The 23,693-nt window shown below is 40.5% G+C and overlaps 1 protein-coding gene across 1 annotated transcript in view; it reads left to right on the forward strand.

Moving 5' to 3' along the window:
• LOC109422082 (rapamycin-insensitive companion of mTOR) overlaps window positions 1–23,693 on the forward strand; it is a 71,199-nt gene that overhangs the window by 40,770 nt on the left and 6,736 nt on the right. The window contains exons 4-8 of the mRNA XM_019696717.3: window positions 12,267–12,824; window positions 12,888–13,096; window positions 13,164–13,625; window positions 13,683–15,026; window positions 15,099–15,181. Of these exons, the coding sequence (XP_019552262.3) occupies window positions 12,267–12,824; window positions 12,888–13,096; window positions 13,164–13,625; window positions 13,683–15,026; window positions 15,099–15,181 (2,656 nt within the window). The remainder of the gene's footprint in view (window positions 1–12,266; window positions 12,825–12,887; window positions 13,097–13,163; window positions 13,626–13,682; window positions 15,027–15,098; window positions 15,182–23,693) is intronic.

Here is a 23,693-nt window from a genome sequence, read left to right on the forward strand (position 1 = left end):
TATCTAGGAACTCCTGGAAGAATCGAGAAATCTTGAAGGTATCTCAGGAAAAGTTTCTGAGGAAATCTCGGAACGAATTCCTGAAGAAAGCTCGGAACGAATTCCTGAAGAAATCTCGGAACGAATACCTGGAGGAATCGTGTTAGGAATTCCTGGAAGAATCGTGGTAGGAATTATTGGAGAAATCCTTGAACTCCTGGGGGAATGTCACAAGAAATTCTTGGAGAAATCCCCGAAGGAGATTCTGAAGGAATCCCGGATGATATCTCTTTAGGAGCCTCAGAAGAAACTTTTTGATAAATCCCCGAAATAGCTCTCTGAGGAAACCCGAAAAGAACTCCTGGGGGTACTCCACGAGAAATCTCAGAAGAAATTCTTGTAGGTATCCCGGATTTCCTCCGCAGTTGTGAGGTTTCCCCAAGGGTTCCTGGTTTCCTACCAAAAAGTCTACAGGAAATGTTCCGAGATTTCTTTGGAAATCCCTTTTGAGATTACTCCAGCAATTTTAAATTTTACCTAAGATTTGTTCAGAAATTGCTCCCGTGGTGTCTCCAGAAATTTATTCCTTAATTCTTCTAGGAGTTCGTTCTGTAATTCCTTAGGGAGCTCCATCTAAGATTCTTCTTGAAGCTCCTTCAGAAGTTTCCTATGGAATTCCTACTGAGATTTCTCTGGGATTACTGGAGTTTGCATCCGGGGTTTCCCCAAGGGTTTCGTGAATGCTCCAGGAATTGTTTCCGAGAATCCTTCCGTAATTCATTCACAGATTCCTCCAGGTATTCCATACGTGATTCTCCTAATAGTTTGTTTCGGAATGTAGTCATATTCTTCCTTCTGGAATTCCTCGAAGAATTGTGCTCATTCTGCGAATGGAGTGACGTGAGAAAAGTCGGAGTCGTATATCGAGATGAGGAATCCACTCTCGAATGAAGTGACTCGCCGTGTAAATCAAATGGAGAGTCACCTCATTCGAGTCGAGATTTCTCACCTCGATATACGACTCCGACTTTTCTCACGTCACTCCATTCGCAGAATGAGCACAAATGTAATCCTGGAATAAACTATTGAAGACAACCCTCAGAGGATTTCTTACGAAGCTGATGAAGGAATTCTTTGAGATGTTGTTGATGGAATTTCTCAAGGAACTCCTGTAGGAACTTCATAAGGAACGGAACTCCTTCCAGAGAATGCCAAAGAAAACTCCTGAAGAAATTCCGTAAATAACTCCTGGATGATTTTTATTCCAGGAACATCCGAGAGGATTCCAGAATGGGTTTTCCATTCCAGAAGGATCTGCAGGAAATCTATGAGGAACTCCTGGCGGAATCAAGAAAAGACTTTCTAAAGGAATCCTGGATGAAGTTTCTAAAAGAATCCCGGAAAGAATTCCCGGAGGAATCCCGACAGCAGTTCTTGGAGGAATCCTGGAAGAAGTTTCCGGAGGAATCCCGGGAGGACATTCCCAAGGAATCCCGGAAAGTGTTTCCGAAAGAATCCTGAAAGAAGTTACTGGAGGAATCCCGGATGAGTTTTTTGAGGTATTTCGATAGACGTTCCCGGGGTTCATTAACAGTCGTCGAACAGGTTGGACGCGTTTTTAATTTGCTCCGTTTAAAGTAAGCCGCGCGCGATTTAATTTAATTTGTTTTTTTTTTGTGTCCGTTATTGCTGCGTAAGTGAATCATGCCGTGCGCGATAATTAATTGCACCGTAAGTGACGACAAGCACGTTTGGTACTGCAGTGGCTCGTGCGGGAAAAAGTTCCATGCTGCATGCGTCGGCGCCCAGAGGAATCACGAGAAGAGCATTCTTACATATATGCTTCCTTTATGCTACGAATGCCAGAAACGTTTTGTATTAGAGGTCAATTTTGACAAGCTCTACAGTCAGCAGCAGGAGAGCATCAAACTTAACAAGCTAGTACTGGAATCTAATCACAAGCTAGCAACAAAATTTAACAATTTAAACATCGGTGATGGTTTTGAAAGCATGGAAATGCTTCTCAGTGAACTTAAAACTGCCGTCATCGATAACAACAACGCTATAAAGCAAAATGACCTGAATTCGGGTGCCAAGAATGATGAGGTTGCAATAAAAAACCACCTCACATCGCTGTTCGATATTTCGATGCAGGCTACGAAAAATAACATAATGCAATACGTAGAGGCATTGACCATTGACCTAACAAGAGAACTTCAGAATATTTGTTCTGAATTTGAAAAGGTCAGTGGTCTAATCATTGACATGGCCAATCACTGCTCAGAACACAATTCAAGTCAAACGAATCTAACTGCAACAGCAGATATCGTTGATGAATTGAAAACACTTAGCAGCGCAGTCAACTCATTGGGAAATAAGACTGCTGCCTCGCAAAAGGTACAATCACCCCCCAGCCTGGAGGTAGAATTATCCACACAAACAACTAACTCCGGATGGCGTAAACTTGGTAATCGTAATGTGTGGAAGGCGGACTGGTCGGAATTCGATGCGCGCGAACTACGTCGCCTTCATCAACAAAAAGCTGCAGATAAGGCAAAATTGAGGAAGAAGCGTAGGAAGCAGCAATACGTTGAAAGTAACAATAGCAGAGCCTACCCCAACCGTAATCAAACACATAAACGCAGCAATGATAAACGAAACACCAATGCCCTACCATTGGATAAAGAACTGTTGGCCGCCGCAAAGGAGCGATTTTCGGGACCTCCACCCGCACCATATAGACCAACTATAAGATTTCAAAGAGGAGAAGTGCTGAACCCGTACCCTGCTGACGAACGGAACCCTTACCTCTCGGATGGACATACCTCTAGCAATGGAACAAATTCGATGACCCATAGAAACAGTCCAAAGACCTCTTATAGAAATGATGCAGCCACACCAGTGCATGTTAACGGTATCCGCACCACCGACGTTCATCCAGAACCACGAGTGAACAGACCCTGTTGCTGTCAGTGTTTTCACTAGATTTGACGCATTCCTTAGATGAAGGTAACAATAGTATATTTACATGTAGCAGATGTATTGTTACTAATTTACATAATGACGATAGTGAAATGAATATTGATGGTATTTTAACTGTTAATGAACAATTACCAATAATTAATAATAATAATCATGTAATTTCTGACATTGACAAGCTATCATCGTTTACTAAGAACTCACCTGCTACTGAAATAGTTATCTATTGCCAAAACTTTAATCGTATGAGTAGCGCATCAAAGTTGAATGCAATTCATAAAAATATATTGAGTTCAAATTATTCAGTTATACTGGGCACTGAAACTAGCTGGAGTGACAGTGTCAAAAACGAGGAAGCTTTTGGTAGCGATTATAACGTGTTTAGAGACGACCGTGATCTAGTATTAAGCCAAAGACAATCTGGAGGAGGAGTACTCATTGCAATCTTAACTAAGTATAACTCGGAACATATAATTTCACCAAAATTTAAAGAGTTCGAACACGTGTGGGTCAAAACTAATATTGATGGTGAAACTCACATTTTCGCCTCAGTTTATTTCCCACCTGATCAAGCATGCAAATCAACTTATGAAAAGTTCTTTCAAACAGCCGATGAAATTGTGTCTCGGCTTCCTCCTGAATATAAAATACACATATATGGTGACTTTAATCAGCGTGATGCAGACTTTATTCCTGATGCAGAAAATGAGAGTATTTTATTACCAGTTATTGGTGACAATGATACATTACAATTTATTTTTGAGAAAATTGCCTTTCTAGGTCTTAATCAAATAAATCACGTGAAAAACGAACAAAACAATTTCTTAGATTTTTTACTGACGAACACACACGAAGATTTCTGTGTAATTGAATCTCTTGCACCGCTATGGAAAAACGAAGTATTTCATACGGCAATTGAGTACTCTGTATTTGTACATAATAATAGCATTCCCATCGAATGTGAATATGAAAATGTATTGGATTTCAACAAAGCAAACTTTGACAATATCAAGGCTAAATTAAATAGGACAAACTGGCAATCTATTTTAAGGCGTCAACAAAGTATTGATTGCGCTGTGGGAATTTTTTACGAAATATTATCGGGTATTATTCAAGAAGAAGTTCCGCTTACGAAAAAGCGACGAAATTACAATTCCAAAAATCCAATTTGGTTCAACAAACAAATTCTGAATTTGAAAAATCGAAAGCAGAAGGCTCATAAAACATATAGAAAATACGAAAATCAAGAAAATTTGATGAAGTATTTGAACATTTGCAATCAACTTAATACAGCAATGTCTTCTGCTCTTTCTGATTATAATGTAAAAACTGAAAGTGAAATTAAGTCATGTCCAAAGAACTTTTTCAATTATGTTAAATCCAAGTTAAAGTCAGCCAGTTTTCCGGCCAAAATGACATTAGACGAAAAAGAAGGACATAATTCAGAAGACATTTGCAATCTTTTTGCATCATTCTTTCAAGAAACTTACACAAATTTTTCAGATAACGATCGTGATTTTGAATACTTTTCTTATTTTCCTGATTTTCCAAACGATGTTAGTGTTAGTCACATTAATGTTAAAGACATTTTTGCTAGATTAAATGACCTAGATATCACAAAAGGTTCTGGACCAGACGGAATTCCTCCATCTTTTTTAAAACCATTAGCAGTTGAACTTACAACTCCATTATTTTGGTTATTTAACATGTCGCTGGAATCTGGTAAATTCCCGATGGAATGGAAAAAATCTTTCCTTATACCCATTTATAAGTCTGGTAAAAAATGTGATGTTCGAAATTATCGTGGAATTGCTATTATTTCATGCATACCAAAATTATTTGAATCGATCATCAACAGAAATGTTTTCGTTCAGATTAAAAATAGAATAACTAATTCTCAACATGGCTTCTTCAAAGGCCGTTCAACAGCCACTAACCTGCTTGAGTTTGTCAATTACTCTTTGAATGCAATGGAAAACGGTAATCATGTGGAAGCTCTCTACACTGACTTCAGCAAAGCATTCGATAGACTGGACATTCCTATGTTGATTTACAAGCTTGAAAATATGGGAATTGCAACGGGGCTCCTCAGCTGGATCAAGTCTTATCTAACTGATCGTCAACAAATAGTGCGATTCAATGAGAAAAAATCAAAACCAATCAATGTCACATCTGGAGTTCCCCAAGGTTCACACTTGGGGCCTCTTCTTTTTATTTTATACGTTAACGATATCTCCTTTATACTAAAAAAAACTAAATGTTCTTATATATGCTGATGACATGAAGCTGTTCCTAGAAATTAGAAATAAAGATGACGCCGATGTATTTAAGAATGAAATTCAAATATTCCATGTATGGTGCTCAAAAAGTTTATTGGAATTAAATGTAAAAAAGTGCAATCATATAACGTACAGTAGAAAACGATGTCCATCAGATGTCTCAATAAAGCTAGGCAATCAAATTGTTGAAAAATGTTCAAAAATAAGAGATTTGGGTATAATTCTAGACACAAAATTAACGTTTGTAGAACATTATAATACAATTATCCATAGAGCATATAATATGTTATCGTTTATAAAACGTTTTGGTTATAACTTTCAGGATCCATACACTATAAAAACATTATACATTGCGTATGTGAGATCAATATTAGAGTATTGCAGCGTTGTTTGGTCTCCTTACATGAAAAAACATGAAGAACGCATAGAGTCAATTCAGAAGCAGTTTCTATTGTACGCACTCCGTAAGTTAGGATGGACAGTATTTCCTTTGCCTTCATACGAAGCACGTTGTTTGCTGATCAACATTCAGACATTGAAAGAACGACGTGACTACGCTATGGTATCGTTTGTTACTGATATTGTCTCACAGCGTACTGATTCACCTGAATTATTGTCCAAATTAAATTTTTATGCTCCCAGCCGGCATCTACGTGAGAGAAATTTGTTTACAGCGGAACGTCATCATGCTGATTATGCAAAATATGGACCGTTAAATCAAATGATGTACACTTATAATAGGCATTGTGAAATGATTGACCTAAATATGACTAGAACGCAGTTGAAGAAACATTTTCAAAACATTCGGAATCGTAGAAGCTAAATAAAATAGCAGATAGATATAGCCTTTATATGAAGAATGATTGAAAAATTGAAAAATTGAACTAATAACAATTATAACTATAAAATATGTATAAATAGATATTAAGCATGAAATGTATTGAAACTGGTCTACGTTTGATTGACGACAATAAATAAATAAATATTGACGAGTCAACGGGAATCCCAGAGGGAATTCCTGAAAGGACTCCTGAAGCAGATCATGTATAAATCTCGGAAGCAGTTCCTGTAGGAATTCCGGAAGATTCTTTTGGAGAATTCCCGGAAGGATTCCTAGATAAATCTAAGAATTTACAAAGAAAATCCTGGAAAATTTCCAAAAGAAACTCCTGAAGTAACCTCGTAAAAAATTCCTGGGGAGTCCTGAACTAACCCTCGCAAGAATTGTAGGAGTTGTTCCTAAAGGAAGCCTGGAATGAATTCCTGAGGCATTCCAGGAAAGAACTTCAGAAGGAATCCCGGAAGAAATCCTTGGCGAGATTCCTGCAAAGTTCCCGGAAGGAACGTCTGATGTAATCTCAGAAGAGAACTCTTGAGGAATATCAAAAGGAATTGTTCAAGAAATCTCGGAAGTTATTTTTGGAGGAATCCCGTGATTACTTCTTGGAGCAATCCCACTTTAAGAATAAGATGAACTTCCTGGAACAATTCCAGAGGGAACTTCTGAAGAAATCTTCAGAAGCATCTTATGAACTGTTGGAGAAGCCCTATCAAAAGTAAGTCCGAATCATAAACAACAAGGCCATGATACGTCACAGACTTAATAAAAACTTGCCTCTGTAATCGCGGTGTGCAAAACTCTATACATTTTTTCCCTGAAAGTGAATTTTTGCTATGCTAACATGGCGACCGTAACAGGACTCGGACTGTGCACTACGTTCACAACTCTTACAAATAGAGATGAACCAACCTCGAAAAAAGCTGTATTCAAAGTTATATCCGTGAGATTTTTTCGTTCCTGCGCGCGCGCATTGGCTATTCAGGCCAAACATGTCTAAAGGTCCTATCTGCAGAAGAGAGGCTCTCTTTGGTTTCTCTCTTGTTCGTTAATATCTCAGCTGTTTATTTGTATTATGATTGTCTCCTTGCATTGAACGATGGTCAAAACAATCGTCTTTTAATTTGTAATAGTTGAAAAGTGTATCATTGCAATAAATGAAAGAGAAAATGAAAAAAGAGAGCCTCTCAAAAGCAGATTGGACCTATTGAAATGTTTGGCCTGTATTGGAATACGGACAGCTACGGATACACTGGGGGTTTATATTGATCAGGAATCCTTATAAATCGCATAAATCATTGAAAACGGGTTTGGAGCCGAAAAGGTCATATATGACCCCAACATAGAAACGGATGTATAAATTCACACATTCAATAAAACATATTACTGACTTCGTTAAAGTTTTTGCAAATTGAGTCCTCTATTAAGGATAAATTGTAATATTTGTATTTGAGACTTAAGTGGCAACCTAGAACATCCTGAACACCATAAAACGAAATAATTGACATATTAGTTGTTTTAAAAGCGGAATTTGAATATCGGTTACGTTCATATGTAATCATTTAACCTTCAAATCTACAAGAATAATTTCATGTGCTTTCGCCATAAATAATAGCATTGCATTTGGGCCGGGGCCCGTGGCGTAGTTGGTCACACGTTCGCTTCATATGCGGATGGTCATGGGTTTGATTCCCAGCCCCGGCACATGCAATTTTTCGTCAGTTGCTTTTCCTCCGAGAGCAACTGACACTGACCCTCTTCTGAGCCCCATGGCTCAAACGGACCCGGATACCTGGACTTCGGTGAACTGCTACTCATAATGGACCCCCCAATCGGACTGGAAAAGAACAACGGCCATCCATCATCATCCTTGTGCTCATCATTCTACTAGGTATAAAGTAGAAAAAGTGAAAGCAGCAGAAAGGCAACCAGTTCGATAAAGTAGAATAGAATCTAGGCGCTGTACAAAAATGTAAGTGCAGCTGTCAATTGAAATTGCTCACGTAGTGCCCCAGTGGACAATAGAGCTGTAAATTAGGTTAAGTGATTAAAAAAAAAAAAATATTAATAGCATTGCATAATCTACTGGGATCTGTGAAGTTTTTGAAATGTACAATGTCATTTATAGGCACTACAGGGATATTCCTGGTCATCCAAACTACCTTGGAGTTCAGAGCTTCAGGTCTACATTCGTAACTGCAGCCATAGCCAATCTGAAGTCTACTTGATGTTATAATCAATTTTGGGACATTCAAGGTCATCCAAACTGTCCTATAATGAAGTCCTTCAAATCTACAAGAATAACTTTATGTGTTTTCGTCATAAATAATAACATTGCACACTCTGCTGGGATCCGTGATGCTCTTGAAATCTCATATGTCATTTAGAGACACTTTAGGAACATTCCAGATCAGCCAAACTATCTTGGTGTTGAGAACTTCAGGACAAGACTCGTAACTGCGGCCATATCTGATATACTAAGTAACGTTGCATTATCAATCGCGGTTACTGGACCAATCTGAAGTGTACAATATATTATTGTGAACCTTTGGGACACTAAGGGTCGTCCAAACTGTCCTGAAGTTTAGCTCTTGACAGTAACAGCAGTTTTTCTCACAATGAACTGTAACACTACACATCCAACTTAATCTCCTTGGCATTTCATGAGTCATTCCAAGATAGTTTAGAGTCCACAGAGTTTACTACATCATTGGTCTGAATACAAAAGCCTTCGATTATGTAGTGTTTGTGTGCCCATCTTGAAAATCGGCTACAATGATTTTTCCAGAAATTATGTCAGGGTTTCGTTCTGGATTTTGTTTGGAAATACCACTTGAAATTCTTGCCAGGGTGTTTTACACGACTCCTTCCGTATTTTTCATGCTATTGGTCTTGATATTTCTTCTTGAATTTCTTCCAAAAATTCTTCTGGGTTCTTACCAGCCGTTTTCCAAGATTCGAACATTTCTTTCCGGGATTTTTACTTGAGAATCTTCTTGGATTCCGGAATGCCGATTGATTTCTTCTTGAAGATTTTCCTAGCATTGCTGCCAGAGTTACCGTGGGTTTCTACCAGGATTTATGCCGAGATCTCCACATCTCTACTTACAAAAGTAGCTGCATAACAGCTTATGGAGCAAACACCTTTGGAAGAAAGCATTCTTAAACTCTTATACAACAAAAATGTTAGTTGGGGTGTTTCTCTCGGGATTCCTCTTGAAGGTGTTATTCCTGAGTTTTCTATTAAAGCTCCTCCAACGGTTTTAAGGAGTTTTTCACTAATTTTCTGCAGGAATTCCTTCCGGGATCTCTCCTGAGATTTCTTCCAGAAATTTAGCTTTCTACTGGAGTTTCTTGTCGGATTTCTACAGAAGTTTCAGCTAGTATATTTCCCAAAGGTTCTCACGGGATTTCTTTTGAGATTTTTCGCGGAGCATATGGGAGAATGATTCCTTCCGGAGTTGATCCTGAGATGTCTCTCAGAGTTTTTCAGAATTCATCCTGAATTTTCTCCAAAGAGTCTTCTGGGATTTCTGCAGGAGCTACTGGTGGTATTTCTCATGGAGTTCGTTCCGTAATTTTAATCAGATATTTACCAAGGCTTTGTCTTGTAGTTAATTACCTAATTTCTTGCAGTGATCCACCTGAGATTATTTTCTTACAGATTTACTCGGGATTATTCCCAGAGCTCTTCCCGGAATCTCTACCAGAAATTATCCCAAGATTCTGCATGTTCCTCTTTTGATTTTTTTTTTCAAATCACTCCCGAAGTTTATGCAGGATTTTGTCAAAGAGTTTTTCTCTTAATATCTCCTGGAATAACTTACAAGATGTCTTGTAAGAAATTCCCGGAGAAATATTTGAAAAAAATTCCAGTCAAATTTTGCAAAACCTCCGTTAAGACTTATTGGAGAAATCTCGAGAGGAACTACGGAATAAAACCTAAGAGAAACTGGGACAACTTGAAAAAACGGTTCTGGGAGAAAATATTAAGGAAATTTATGAAGGAACTCTGAAACCTCTAACAGTAATCCAGGGAGAAACTACGCACAAAATCCCGCAAGGAAATCTACGAGGAATGCCTTGAAACTGGCTTTGGAAGAAATACCTGGAAGAACTTCTGCAAAAATCCCTAGAGAAACCCTTGGAAAACTATCCCCAAACCACTAAGAAAAATTCCTGGAAGAACTTTGGAAAAATTTTGGAAAGATCTCCGGGAGGAATCCAGCGAGAAATTCTGGAAGAAAGTCCGGAGGGAACATACTCTAGTGGAGACCCCGTGAAAAATCCCGGAAGGAGCTGTTTATTGAAGCAAATACGTAAAAATCTCTGGATATTCTTGGGAAAACTGGAGGAAGCCAGGAAACAAAACATCTTTGATAACTTCAAGTAAAACCTCCGCTTGAAACTGGAAATCAATATAAAGGAGCAATTCTGGAAGGATTTGAAGGAAGAATCATGGGTAGAATTTCGAAATCTAGTCTGTGGAATTACTGATTGAACTCCTGCAAGTTTTTTCCTGATATTTTAGAACATTTAGATGTCATTATAAGTGGAATTGTTATAGCAATTTCTTGCAATTAACCCAAAAGAACGCTGGGAAAAGTTTAAAAATATTCCTCAGCCGATTTTGCAATATTTATGAAAGAGTTTTGTTAAACAGTTTTTGAAAGAATTCAGCGATTTAGTGGAATCTTTTGGATAATAAATCTTGCGCATTTATGTTATCTTATGAGTAAACACCCTGTTGAAGGTTGTTCAAACTTTTATGAAACTCAATTTTTTAAAACCTACATTCGTTGTAGTCATTATTTGTGCTACAAAAAGTTACGTTATCTGGTCTAACCCACCCTGATTCGTGAACTTCTGTGAAACCCAGAGCAAATCCAAAATACCTTTGAGATATTTCCGGATTACTAAACTTCCCTACAACTAAGAACTTCTAGCTAAGGTTAAGATATGATGATGTCACATCTCGAGCACAAGTCTGAAGGCAAATATGGGACGCGGCCGAGGATAAGGGCTACAACCACGAATTGAGTGTTGTGGTGAAGAATTGCTGATTCAGTTTTATTATAATTTTTATTAACGCTAAATAAATAAATAGATATTATCATTACGGTTGGTAATGCTGTGTAGGTAACTCAAATCAGTAAATCAGTAAAAGACATATTAATGCGGCTGTCGACTCCATGTTGCATGTTGTCCATATTGCAGGACAGTGTGTACGATTCTGAATATCCCAAAGCTATGTCATAGTAGTATTCTGTATTCTGTGAGCTGCATTAAGTATTATATTATACAACATAACTCTAAGTCAAAACAGAAACTTCAATTGCTACATTTTAAACATCATAATAGTTTCGGTGACCCTAGCCGATCTGATGATGTCCATTGAACATTCAGAAAATTTACTGGGTATGATAGATTACATATTGTAGCTTTGTATAATGGAAGAAGTTACCGTTACAATCGTAGACGTTAGTCTAGTCTACACATACACAGCCATCTCTTGGAAGAATCCTGGATAATGATAAAATTGACTACCTTTATCATTTTTCTTGTCATTATCAATCATTGCAGTGCATCGGAGATGCATTACATAAGTATTGAAGCGGCCAGGCCTACTGTGCAGCGTCAATGATGACATTTAAAATAAAACATGGAAGGGCGACATCTCGTCAGCCGATCCGTATAGTATGTAGTATTTATGAATACGAAGCAAATACGTTGGGAGTGACGTTGCTAAGAAAGTTAATGTCACTCCGTAAGAACTTCCACCTAGGATGGGACATGGGAATTTAAGCCTGATGTCCAGGCTTAAATTAAAAGCGACTTTATCCATGTTATTCCGGTCTGTTACAAATGTAGACTTTAGGATCTAAACTTGAAAATGGTTTGGATGACCTAGAACATCCCGACTCTACTGATACTGTCTATTGAACTTTCAGAGGACTTATTGGACATCATAGATTACAAATCGTAGCTTTGGATAAAGAAAAACATTAACCGTTACACCCTTACACCCATAGACTTTAGGTTAAGTAGAAAAGACTAACGCTAGGAAAAAAATCCGGCTTCAAAGGGTTAAGCAAAGATCCCAGCTTAAGGCTGAAACGGTTCAGATCGCATTATACGAAAGACTAACATCTCTGAGCTAAATTTGAATTAAACATTGCTTTCCTTTCCAGGAATCGGTTCCCCTACCTGCTACCAAATATGCTACCTTGGAGGGCGGTTCCGGCTTCGGGTTGAAACGCGTTCGCCACGATTCGGTGGGATCCACCGGCAGTTCCAGTGGCAGCGGAGGCGCTGGCGCTCGTCTGGGTTACATCTTTACCGGTCGACTTGGACCCGAATCTTCCGTGGACGAGTTCGGCATGCCCACGGCAGCGGGTGCGAAGGCCAATAACGGTGCGAAACGGTCCAGCTTGAAGCGGGCCCGTTTCATGCAGTTTTTCGACAACATCAACGAGAACGAGCGGCTCATCAAGGACTCGAACGTGCTCGGTAACAAGGACGCCAACATGTGGGACTGGGACATTGTCATCACGATCTTCCGGTCGGACAGCTTGGGCAGCAAGCTGGACGATCAGACGTGTACGCGGTTCATCCGGAGAATAATCGACTACTTCAAACCGAGCAACAATCGGTTCTCGCACCAGGATCTGACTAGGTATAATCGGCAGCTGCCACCGTACGTTACGGCGGGGTTGGAACTGCTCGACTGGCTGCAGCAAAGTCAGGAGGTTTGTTTCTTGCTTCAATAGGTTTCGTAGAAATATCTGACTATTAATCTCTTCCCCATCCAGTTGGAATGCATCCGGATGTTGACCGATCTGTTTACGGACATCAGCCGCCAGTTGATGTCCATCCACACGAAGAAATCGGCCCACGAGTGTCTGTTCAGCCCGCAGCATATGACGAGCACCATGTGCCAGCAGTACTTCCTGTTCATCGGTCGGATGTGCCGGACAGAGAAGGGTCTCAGCGTGCTGACCAATACGGATATTTTCAAAGAGTAAGTTGAGCGGTTGAAATTCCCTGGATTGATCAATCTTTCTAACAACCCTCGGTTTTCCCCCCAGATTGACCACCATCGTCACCAAGACGAACCACATCTGTTACGTGAAACTGATCGTTTCCGGGCTGGATTACAGTCTGGACGGTGAGCCGCGCAAGATCCTGATGCGAGCACTGCTCAAACATCCCTCGGCCAAAGCCCGGCTGTACGCGGCCCAGTTTATGCGGGTGCTCCTCCGCGCCCGGTTGCCCAATTTTGAAGTTTGGGGAATGCCACTACTTCTAAAGCTGGTCGACGAATGTCAGGCCAAGTGCGTACAGTTGGCTGCGCTGGAAATCCTCGAGGAGGCTTGCTACGAGCGGACCTACCTGGAGGAGCTGGTCAACGTTTGGCCCAACCTGGAGCGGGTCAGCGATCACGGAAAGCTAGTCATGATGAAGTTCTATTCGATACCGAGAGGCTTGAACCATCCGGCGGCGAAAATCAAAGAGGAGATCGAGACTTGGGTCAACGGGTACAACAAGAGGTAAGTTGCGAGGGTTGTGCAGATGAATAGAAAATGACAATTTGTTCTTCCCCATAGATACGTCCTGCTGATCGAAGCCGATGTCCACGCTCACCTGACGCAACATACCAAAACCGAGGACGGAACGTACAGCCGAAGGCATTGCGCCCAGCGGGTAGGCGTTACCGCACCCAACATGTTACCACACTTGTACGGTCAGTTAGTACAAACCACCAAGGGCATGTTCAGTCTTCAAACGCACGGCGAACTTCCGGCACTAATCGATACCCTGCTGCTTGCCAAGAGTACCGACGAGAAGGACGTCATGACGCTGAAGGCGGCCATGTGGGCTCTAGCTCACTTCTGCACCAGCAACGATGGAGTCATCTATCTGAACGATACCTCGGCGAACGTCTTCGAACAGTTCGTCCAGCTCGTCAAATACGCCGAAGTGTACTCGGTGCGGGCGACTGCCCTCAACTGTTTGTGCCTGATCGCAACCACCCAAATGGGTGCCGACATCCTACAGAAGCTGGATTGGATTTCGGTTCGGCACGATCGGAGTACCTACTGGCCCGTGTACGAACCGGATGAGTGGTTCCCCAAGCAGTTCAACACCCCGGTTCGTCACAACTACGAATTCCCACCCTACAACTACACCGCTCTGCTGGAGACTAACGAATCCCTTCTCCCGAACGATACCGACGATCACCTGATCGTATCACGCATGGAAAGTACCTCGGTCGGCGAGGATCAGAGCGATTGCGCCGTGGCCACCACCTCGCGGTCCAAAACCCTTCCGGAAAGTGTCCTCGGACCGAACCGAACGCCCTCATCCCAAAAACACAAACGCTCCCTCTCGGAGTCCAAAACTACGGACGGCATCAGCTTGATGACTGCTACAGCTCCTCCTCCATCCAGTCAACTGCCTCCCAGCTTCCCAACCCATCCCAGAACACGGTACAACTCCGGCACGGACTCCAACACGTCCGGCGTCAGCAGCTACGAGTCGATCTTTGGCGGTCGGTTCCACGCGGACATGATGCAGCAGGGCCAGCTGTCGCCCATCCCCAGCAGTTCCAATCTGATCGATCTGAAAAAGCTATCCTCGGAGGAGAAGTTCCGAAGGGTCTCGCTGACCGGGTTGCCCTTGAGGGAAACCAACCCGATGACGCCACAGGACCTGTACGGTTACCATACGCTGCGGATACTGCGGCGACGTTGTCGTCCGATGCTGTCGGAATCGGCGACGGACGAACTGGCCGAAATGATGGACGATGTGATGGCCAGTATGTCGTCGTCGTCGACCATTTCGACCAAGTCGCGGTTTCGGTTGCGAGGTTCGAAGTCGCTGAGCGAGCAGCAGCGAAAACTGAAAGTTCGCAGCCTGGATCGGCACAGCAGTTTCAATGCGATGATGAGGTGAGTGTGGGTCCGGGTACTTAGTTTCTGTTTTACGATTATGAAAGATTAATTGATGATCTTGTTTTGTAGGTACGACGAATTCCTGGAAAGTCTACGGCTCAAGCATCAGATGCTGAAACTGCAGCTGGATACCCGCGGACCATGTTACTCAGGTAGGAATTGTTTTATATGACCAGTTTTTTGTATACATTGAACCGATCATCAACAAAATCGGCTCGATAACTACTAACGAATTCACCTAAGGTTTTCTTTCTTGCTTTGGTCTCTCGAGTTTCCGTGACGTGACGTTCATCGAAATACTTCCTTCACCTTTCAATTACTTTACGTTCGTCGAAAGGTTCCCGTCATTATCCCTCAGCCTGCATATTTCGGCTTCCGGCTCGAAACCATTACGGGTTGTCTTGAGAACGGGTTTCTTGAGAACGGCACAGCAGTTCCATTTCCTCGCCGTCTGCTTCATCCAAGCGGCGTGTTTCCTCCCAAAACATCCGGTCCTTTAGTTTCAGCTTCTGTTTGTATCATTTCACGTTCTGCCGGGTTCCATGCTGCGGCATTACCGTCCGCGATGCGTTGCTGCATCCTTATTCTCCAGAATATCTTTGCATTTCTCGTCAACATCGACTGCGTTACTTTGTAGAAGACTGTTCAAACTGTACTCCAACAATCCTCTAGTCTTGAGGGGTCGAATGTATGTAGACATGCAATAATGACGACATCTGGTTGTTTCAGTCGCCGAGGCGATCGTCGGTACCATAGGCTAGGCACACTATAGATTATGGAGAGTTTTTGGTTGCAGTTAGACCCTCAGCAGGTAGAAGTGATGATCTTGTTTTGAAATCGTTTGTAAACTCTGCGATAGATCCTTAATGGTTCTCTATGGAAATCAATGGTGGAACATTTGTTCTTAGATTTTTTTTTTTCAAAATTGCTGACATATTATTGCAGTAATTTAGACGGAAATCCACAAAAGAACCAGATAAATAGTCCTTTCGGAAGAGCTTATTTTTTCCGAATCATGGCGCTGTTAACGCTGGGTAGGTATTCATTTCTGAAGGTGGGCGAAAATTGATTGATTGATTTGTCTTTATTAGAGAGACTTTCAGCCCTTCGCTGGTTCGTCTCTCCGGTGGGCGAAAAGTAAACTTTGAATTTTAATAAAACTTTGGTATTACATACTTAACCCTAGTAAGTAGGATGCTGGCATGCTGGAGTCAATATGACCCAGATAGGCACGCAGAACGTGCACTACGCCATTGTAATGCAAAAAACCTAACATTTTAGGAAAGTTGAAAAAGATAGTATTTTGATAGCCCTAAAGTTCTTCCTGAGACTCTTCCAGTAGTTTTTGCTGCAATTCTTCCAACAGTTCTTGCAAATATTTCTCTTGGAATTATATTTGAAGTTAATAAATCCAATGCTCCTCCCGTAATTATAAATTAAAATTTGTTCCAAAAAGGCTTTCAGAACCTACGGAAATCCTCGCCCGGAATTCTTTCAGAGATGCTCTGCATTTTTTTCCAGAAGCTCCTCCTGAAGTTTCTTTGAAAGTTTGTCCAGCATATCTTTCAGAACTTTTTTTACGATTTTTATCCTAAAAATCCTCCGAGATTTTTCCAAGAACATTTTCGAAACTCTCAAGAAATTTTTTCCAAATTCATTCGAGAATTCTTCTAGAAATTCCTCTGAGAATTATTGTAGACATTCGGCCGACAATTTCTAGATATTTCTGCCAAAGTTCTCTGGAAATTCTTCCAGGATTTCCTCGGAAAAGTCTTCTAAAAGTTTCCTTATTGCTTCGGACATCATTCCAGATTTTCTTGAAGAAATTCTTTCAGTAGCGGTAGGCGGGGCAATATGGACACCCTCAATATTTTGAAATATGCGAACTTTTTTGAACTTTTAATGAATGGAGAATATAGTCCATTTGTCTAAAACGTAGTTTCAGGAAAGAAACATTCGAAATTAAAATTATACTTGATTTTACACGAAAAAGTTGCGTTCTCCGTTTTTTGTGCATGGAAATTATAATTTTCACACCATCTGAAATAAGATTTAGCGAATAATTCATTGCAGGTCGATTAAAACCTGATATTTCTAGAACACATGCAAGTAGTTTTGCTGTATCTACATGCTTAACATGTTTATATTTTCTTCTTTATTATATCAAAAATCAAGTTTGGAAATATCTTCTGCTGCCGGGGCAAAATGGACACTCACCTTTTTTGAAAAAAGCGGCAAGGAAAAAATATAACCTAAATTACAAACCAACCAAATTCTTCGATTTCAGTATATTTTCGGTTAAATGTTTACTATAGTAGACATAGGGTGAAACAAATTGGTAAAAAAAACGACAGCAGTGGAAAATAGTTGTTCTAGGCACATCTGTATATGCCGACAAAAACAAAGCTTTATCCAAAACAGCCTGCATTTAAATTAACTGAACAAAAATGAACGACTTCGGCGTATTATTCATCCATAATAGTTGTTTTGTTATGAAATGACTTTATAGGTGTAAATAATGTACGAAATTCGTAAAAGTCTCATGGTGTCCATATTGCCCCATGGGGGTATCCATTCTGTCCCGTATGTTTGAAGACGGTCATGAAAAGCTAACATTTTTCATAACATTTTTTGAAGTGGATAAATCGTTTTTCTTCGTGAGCATTCTTATGCAATAGATGCTAAATAGACTTTAAAAGGATACATGTATTAAAACACTAAACTTTTTTGACATCTTGCCAGGTAAAGTTGGCAAAAACCTTAGGGTGTCCATATTGCCCCGCCTACCCCTAGATGTTCCTCCAGGAGTTCTAGTAATTCTAATAGAAATTTCTACGGAAATTCTGCGGAAGTTCTCCCAAAAGATCCTCCACAAATTCTATAAATTCTCTCGGAAGTTCTGCACTGTTCCTCCAAAGGATCTTGAACAATTTTGAAAATTCTTCCGAAAGTTGCTGCAGTACTCCTGTAGTACTTTTTAGAAGTTTATTTTTGTTCCAGGAGTTTTCTCGAGATTTTTTGCTTTTAATGTTTCCCAGAATTTCACAGCAAATAGGGAATTCTTTCAGAATTTCTTCTGCGGGAATTCTTCCAGTTGTTTCACCGATATGTTTCTAGAAATTCCTCCGAGAGTTCATCGTGAAGTTCCTTCGAATGTTCTTCCAGAAGTTCCTTGAGAAGTTCTTGAAGACGTAGTTCTTGGAATACTTCAGAAGTTCCTCCAGAAATGCTTCCTGTAGTTCCTTCGAAAATTCTTCCAAATCTTCCTGGGGTAATTCATTCATCCGAGAATCAATCCCAAATATTCCTCCTGACATTCAAGAAATTCGTTGAGACGTTTTAGAACTCCTTCGCTATAGACATTGACTGATACACTGTCATGAAAAAAATAGTCATGTATATCTCAAATTTAGACTGTGACAGCTCTTTGAAGTATTCGCATTTTTTTCGGCCGCACCCTGTATTACAATAATCCCTGAAGATTATCTTGGAATGCTTCCTGGAGGTAACTTTAGATTAATCCCGGAAAGAGTTCTTGGAAAAACAAATCTGAATCCTTTGAATAATTCCTGGCGAAATCCTTAGAGGCATTTTCACTCAAATTCCAGGGAGAATCCCCGGGGGATTCCTTCGAAATATTGCTGTAGTGATAGTTGAAAAAATCCGTAGAGAGATTTTGGAAAGAATATTTGAAAAATTCTTGAAGAATTTTCTGCAGGTTCCCTTGAGTTTTTCTAGAAATAACTAGAATTACTAAAAATTAGGAATTACTAGAAGATTTTTTAAGAGCTTCGTGAGGATTTATTGGAGTAAGACTTGGCATAAGCCTGCACGAAGGGTAAAAACTAGAAAGAATTCCTGAAAGGGACTTAAGAAGAATTATTGGAGGAGTTCTAAAGAGCTGTCCATAAACTACGTAGACTCATTTTTGGTCATCTCAGACCACCCCATCCCCTTCCCCCTCCGTAGACTTTTGTCCATATAAAAACTCTTTTCTGATGAATCCCTGACTGAAAGAAATATTGAAGGTACTGTTTTACCCTTGAAAACCCAGGAAGAACCTTGTATGATTCAAATGACTCGTTATCATTGACTTAAGCATAGAATTGCAATCTGTTGGAAGCTACCCTCAGCCACAGAGAACAGACATCCAAGCTAGACAAAAATTCTTTAGAAAGCTGTGTAAGGAATCATATTTGTTTAGCGTTGAGAACACTAGCGTCACTTAAGCAGCATGTTGCTACAGTCAGTGGTGAATATGCATATCTGGATAAGTTTTATATTCACCACTGGTAACAGTGTGGGAACTTTGCGATAGCAGCGCCATCACCTTGTTGTGACTTGTGTTGCTATTTCAAATGACCGCTAAATTACTTACGCAGCTTTGAAACTGGACTTGGATGTCTGTTCTCTGTGCATCAGCGTACCAATAGCCGCTCGTGTTCCAATAGCCGCTCACGAGCTTAGAAATGAAGTTTACTTGCAAAAATACAATGTTTTTATCGCGGTTATTCAAAATATGCTAAGCTAGATAAGTTTGACGAGATAACAAATCAGAGATCGAAATTTTGTACGTTTCGAAAAACATATTCGTAGGAGGATATCTAAAAGTCTCTTGTCGACGTTGGTCAATTCTTAGGGTGTTTCTGGGGAAGTGGCTTCTATACGATTAACTCTAAAACCGAGCTATCGACACACCAAGCTTCATGATTTCCCAAACAGGTTCTTTAGAGTGCATTTGGACAATTTTTGGAGAACCTTCGTCACTTCCAAGGTGACAAGAAAGAGACCACTATTCTGTGCCACCATTTTTTGAGTGATTCAGAAACCCAGTTTACAGCCCACAAATCTTCATGATTCTCCCAAACTACCTCATGATGGGTGAATATTTCAACAGTTTTTGATGGCTTTGGCAAAACCGTAACTTTCTACGTAACAAAAAATGGCACCAATCTGTTCGGATTGTAGTGGATCGAGTTTTTCGATCTGTGGGATAGACTGCTGTCTTCACTTTGCAATTAACTCCAAGTCACTTCCGATCACGTCAATCAAGTAACTTGACAACAGCTGCAACATACTTCAGAGTCTAGTAAAGTTTCTGGTACACATCGTTGACGAGAAAGGACTACATCCTGGTTGAGCCAAAAGTGGATATCATTGTAAACATGCCGCTTCCCGAGTATGTCAGAACCCTTCGTTCTTGCCTTGGTGCAGTAAATTTACATGCATCAACTATGACGCCCTCTGCCCAAGAAAGATGTATGAATCAAAAAATGTCAGGAATCTTTCCAGCGTTTAACAAAAGTACTCCAATCGGATTTGCTCCTGACCCACAGTGCCGATGCATCGCAATCTGGAGTCGATGTCTGCCTTCTACAGAAGCTAGTGGATGGTTCAATCAAAACCGTGGCACATGCATCTCGATCACTCACTCCGGCCGAGGCCAACTACGGACAAATCTAGAAAGAAGGACTCGGCAGTGGTGTTCGCTGTAATAAAATTCCATCGAATGCTGCTAGGTCAAAGGATGCTATCACTCATCTGGCAATCGTTTAACTCATTTGTCTATATAACTCAGATTCAGAAGCTTGTTGTAACAATGTGATGTTCGGCAAACTCATAGGGTAGTGTTTTTTCCAACAATTATCATCAAGGACACCATGTGATCAATCGCTTGATCCATCGCTCGAGGGAACGTACGATAGCAGCCACCAATGATGACGTCACGACATCCGATGAGAAAGTATACCGGCGATGGTACACGTGGGGCAGTTGACCAACAAGATCCAAAAAAGCCTGAAGAAGGACTTCCCGAACATGATCATCAGCTACAAGAACGAGAAGATCAAACTTGCTGCCACAGGTGAAAGATCCAGTAGAAAAATTGAACCGTTCGAACGTGGTATACAGGATTCCATGCGCCAAATGTTCGGCTTGCTACGTAGTTATGACGTCGAACCAATTGCGAACACAGCTAGCCAGTCACCGCTCCTGTTCCAACAGACTACGAAGCTTGCGAGAGCGGAGAAAGACGGCGGAGGATGAACGAAAGGCGCTACTAGACCATTCCATCGGCCATCATCATACTTACTAGACTCTAGCCGTAAGAATCAGAACTTACCAATAGGGCACTGCACTGTTTTGATTTTGTATGGGATTTTGAAGTTTCGTGGCCTTGTTGTTTACAAAATTTCTGTAAGAGTGAAAGAGAAGGAAAGAATTTCATGCAGTGCCCTATACTCGAAACATGTCACATAATAAACACATCCAACACAGTAAATAAGCGTACAGACACTGACAACCTCAGCAGTAAGTTCGCCGGCATCCTACACACATTACGAAACACCAGTAAGAGCCCAGCAGCAAACACACAGACCACATGCTCGTACAGATCAAGTGTGAAAATGGCGCGAAACAGGCTACACCTCATTTCTGCGAGCCGGATCGATTTCCGAAGCTCATCTAGTTCACGGCTTGAACAAAGTGGGCAAAGTATGTAACGGAATTGATAAAAATACCTCCTGCTATGCTAATGCCAGTTCTCTTCTTCTGTAGTTGTCGGAATATAAAAACTTGACAAAGGTGTCTGCCAGTATCCGGTCATTTGGCCGAATTTAAATCAAAGGAATTTAGAAGAACTTTTTGACATGCTAGCTGCCATATGATCATCAGAAATATTTTCTTCTTTTAATCATAGACTATTCTTGCTAGTTTTACCATTCAGAGGTTAGTTCAAGACCAACAATTGAAAAGGCTTCATCAACATTGCGTAAACAAACGCTTTTCTTAGGGCATTCTGAAATCCATGTTTGATGTCTGCGCTTTCTATTAGTGGTAGTGAGGTGTGCGGGTGGAGCTCAGAAGGCCCTAAGCCGTTAAAAATTGTTTGTATACTAAATGCAAATGCGGCCTTTTCAATTGTTGGTCTTGAGTTGGCGCTGAAATTGCCATTATTTAATCAGAGAACTTCAGGAATTCTTCTGGATGTTTCTCCGATTGTTCTTCCCGAAGTTCACCTAGGAGGTTTTTTTTCAGGAATTCTTCCTAAATTTCATCGGAAATGATTCAGATGTTTCTTCGAGAAATCATTCAGATGAGTATGCGTGGATTCTTCCAGAAGTTTCTTCAAGAATTTTAGAAATTCTTCCGGAAATATCTCCGGGAATTTTCCCGGATGTTATTTCGGAAATTTTTCCTAAAGTTGTTTCAAGAATTTTCCGAGAACTTCTACCAGGATTTGTTCTAGAAGTTTCTCGAAAAATTTGGGAATTCTTCAGAGCGCGCTGGCTGTGTGATCTCTTTCAAGATTTGTCCTCAAAAACTTTCTGGAAATTTCTCCGGAAATGGTTTCAAAAGCTTCATCTGGAATTGTTCAAGCAGCTTTCTCTCAAAATCCTCCAAAGAATCCTTCGGAAAAAATCCTCCATAGATTTCTCCATAAATTTGTTAAGTACTACAAATATTCCTCCAATGATTCCTGGTGAAACCGTTGGTATACTCCCTAGAAAATTCCTAGGAATAATGCCTGGAGATAACTAAACATAAACTCTCCGAGAATTTTCCCGGAAGTTATTTCGGGAAATTTTCCCAAAAGTTCTTTCGAGAATTATTCGAGAACTTCTACCAGGATTACCGTCAGTGTACCAGTAGCCGCTCATGACCCAATAGCCGCTCATTGTTGTAAAAATCAAGTTTACACGCATAAATACACTCTTTTTGGCGCGGATATTCTTGGACAATGTGAATTAGATGAGATCACAGCCATTTTATGCAATATTTACCATAACACATAAATTTTATGAACAAAACAATGAAAATTTTTGAGCGGCTATTGGGCCCAAAAAAGCTGTAGTTAATTTTATGTGTTCCAATAACCGCTCACGCAATAAAGTGCGTGAAAATCTTAAAATCTGCCAGTTTTAGTACACCGTGTATTTAATCACTGTTATATGCTTACACTAAACAGGAAAAACTAATTGTAAAAAACATAGAATACAATTTTTCGGAAAAGTCTACTTAAAAGGTGACAAAAATTTGTTCATGAGCGGAATTAGGACCACTTTGGTCTCACACCAACTGTAATAAAATCATATTTTTATGAAAAGTTATACTTTAGTCTTGATTTGTATCTGGAGAGACGAACCAGCCAAGGGCTGAAAGTCTCTCTAATAAAGACAAATCAATCAATCAATTGATTTGTATCTGATTGTGCTTAGATTGAACTAACATATAATGCAAAAATATTTCAAATCGGCTTAACAATTATTCAATAGATGATGTTTTTCTACGAAACTGGCCTTAGATGAGCGGAATCTGGTACCCTGATGGTGCTTCTAGAAGTTTCTCGAGGAATCTGTGAATTCTTCAGAGCGCTTCTGTTGGATCAAGTATAAAGACCACGAAAACCGCCGATAATCTTACATAGCTGTCCCAAGCATTGCCATTCTGGATGGAAGCTAGATACCGAATTCGTCACACCACCTTCGATTGCTTGTCATCAGCCGTTCATAGTGGTGACGTAAACAGTGGATGACATTTAAGGATGTCTGTCTGTCTGTCTGTCTGTCTGTCTGTCTGTCTGTCTGTCTGTCTGTCTGTCTGTCTGTCTGTCTGTCTGTCTGTCTGTCTGTCTGTCTGTCTGTCTGTCTGTCTGTCTGTCTGTCT

The sequence above is a fragment of the Aedes albopictus genome, chromosome 1 (genome assembly GCF_035046485.1).
Source record: "Aedes albopictus strain Foshan chromosome 1, AalbF5, whole genome shotgun sequence".
Taxonomy (NCBI): Eukaryota; Metazoa; Arthropoda; class Insecta; order Diptera; family Culicidae; genus Aedes; species Aedes albopictus.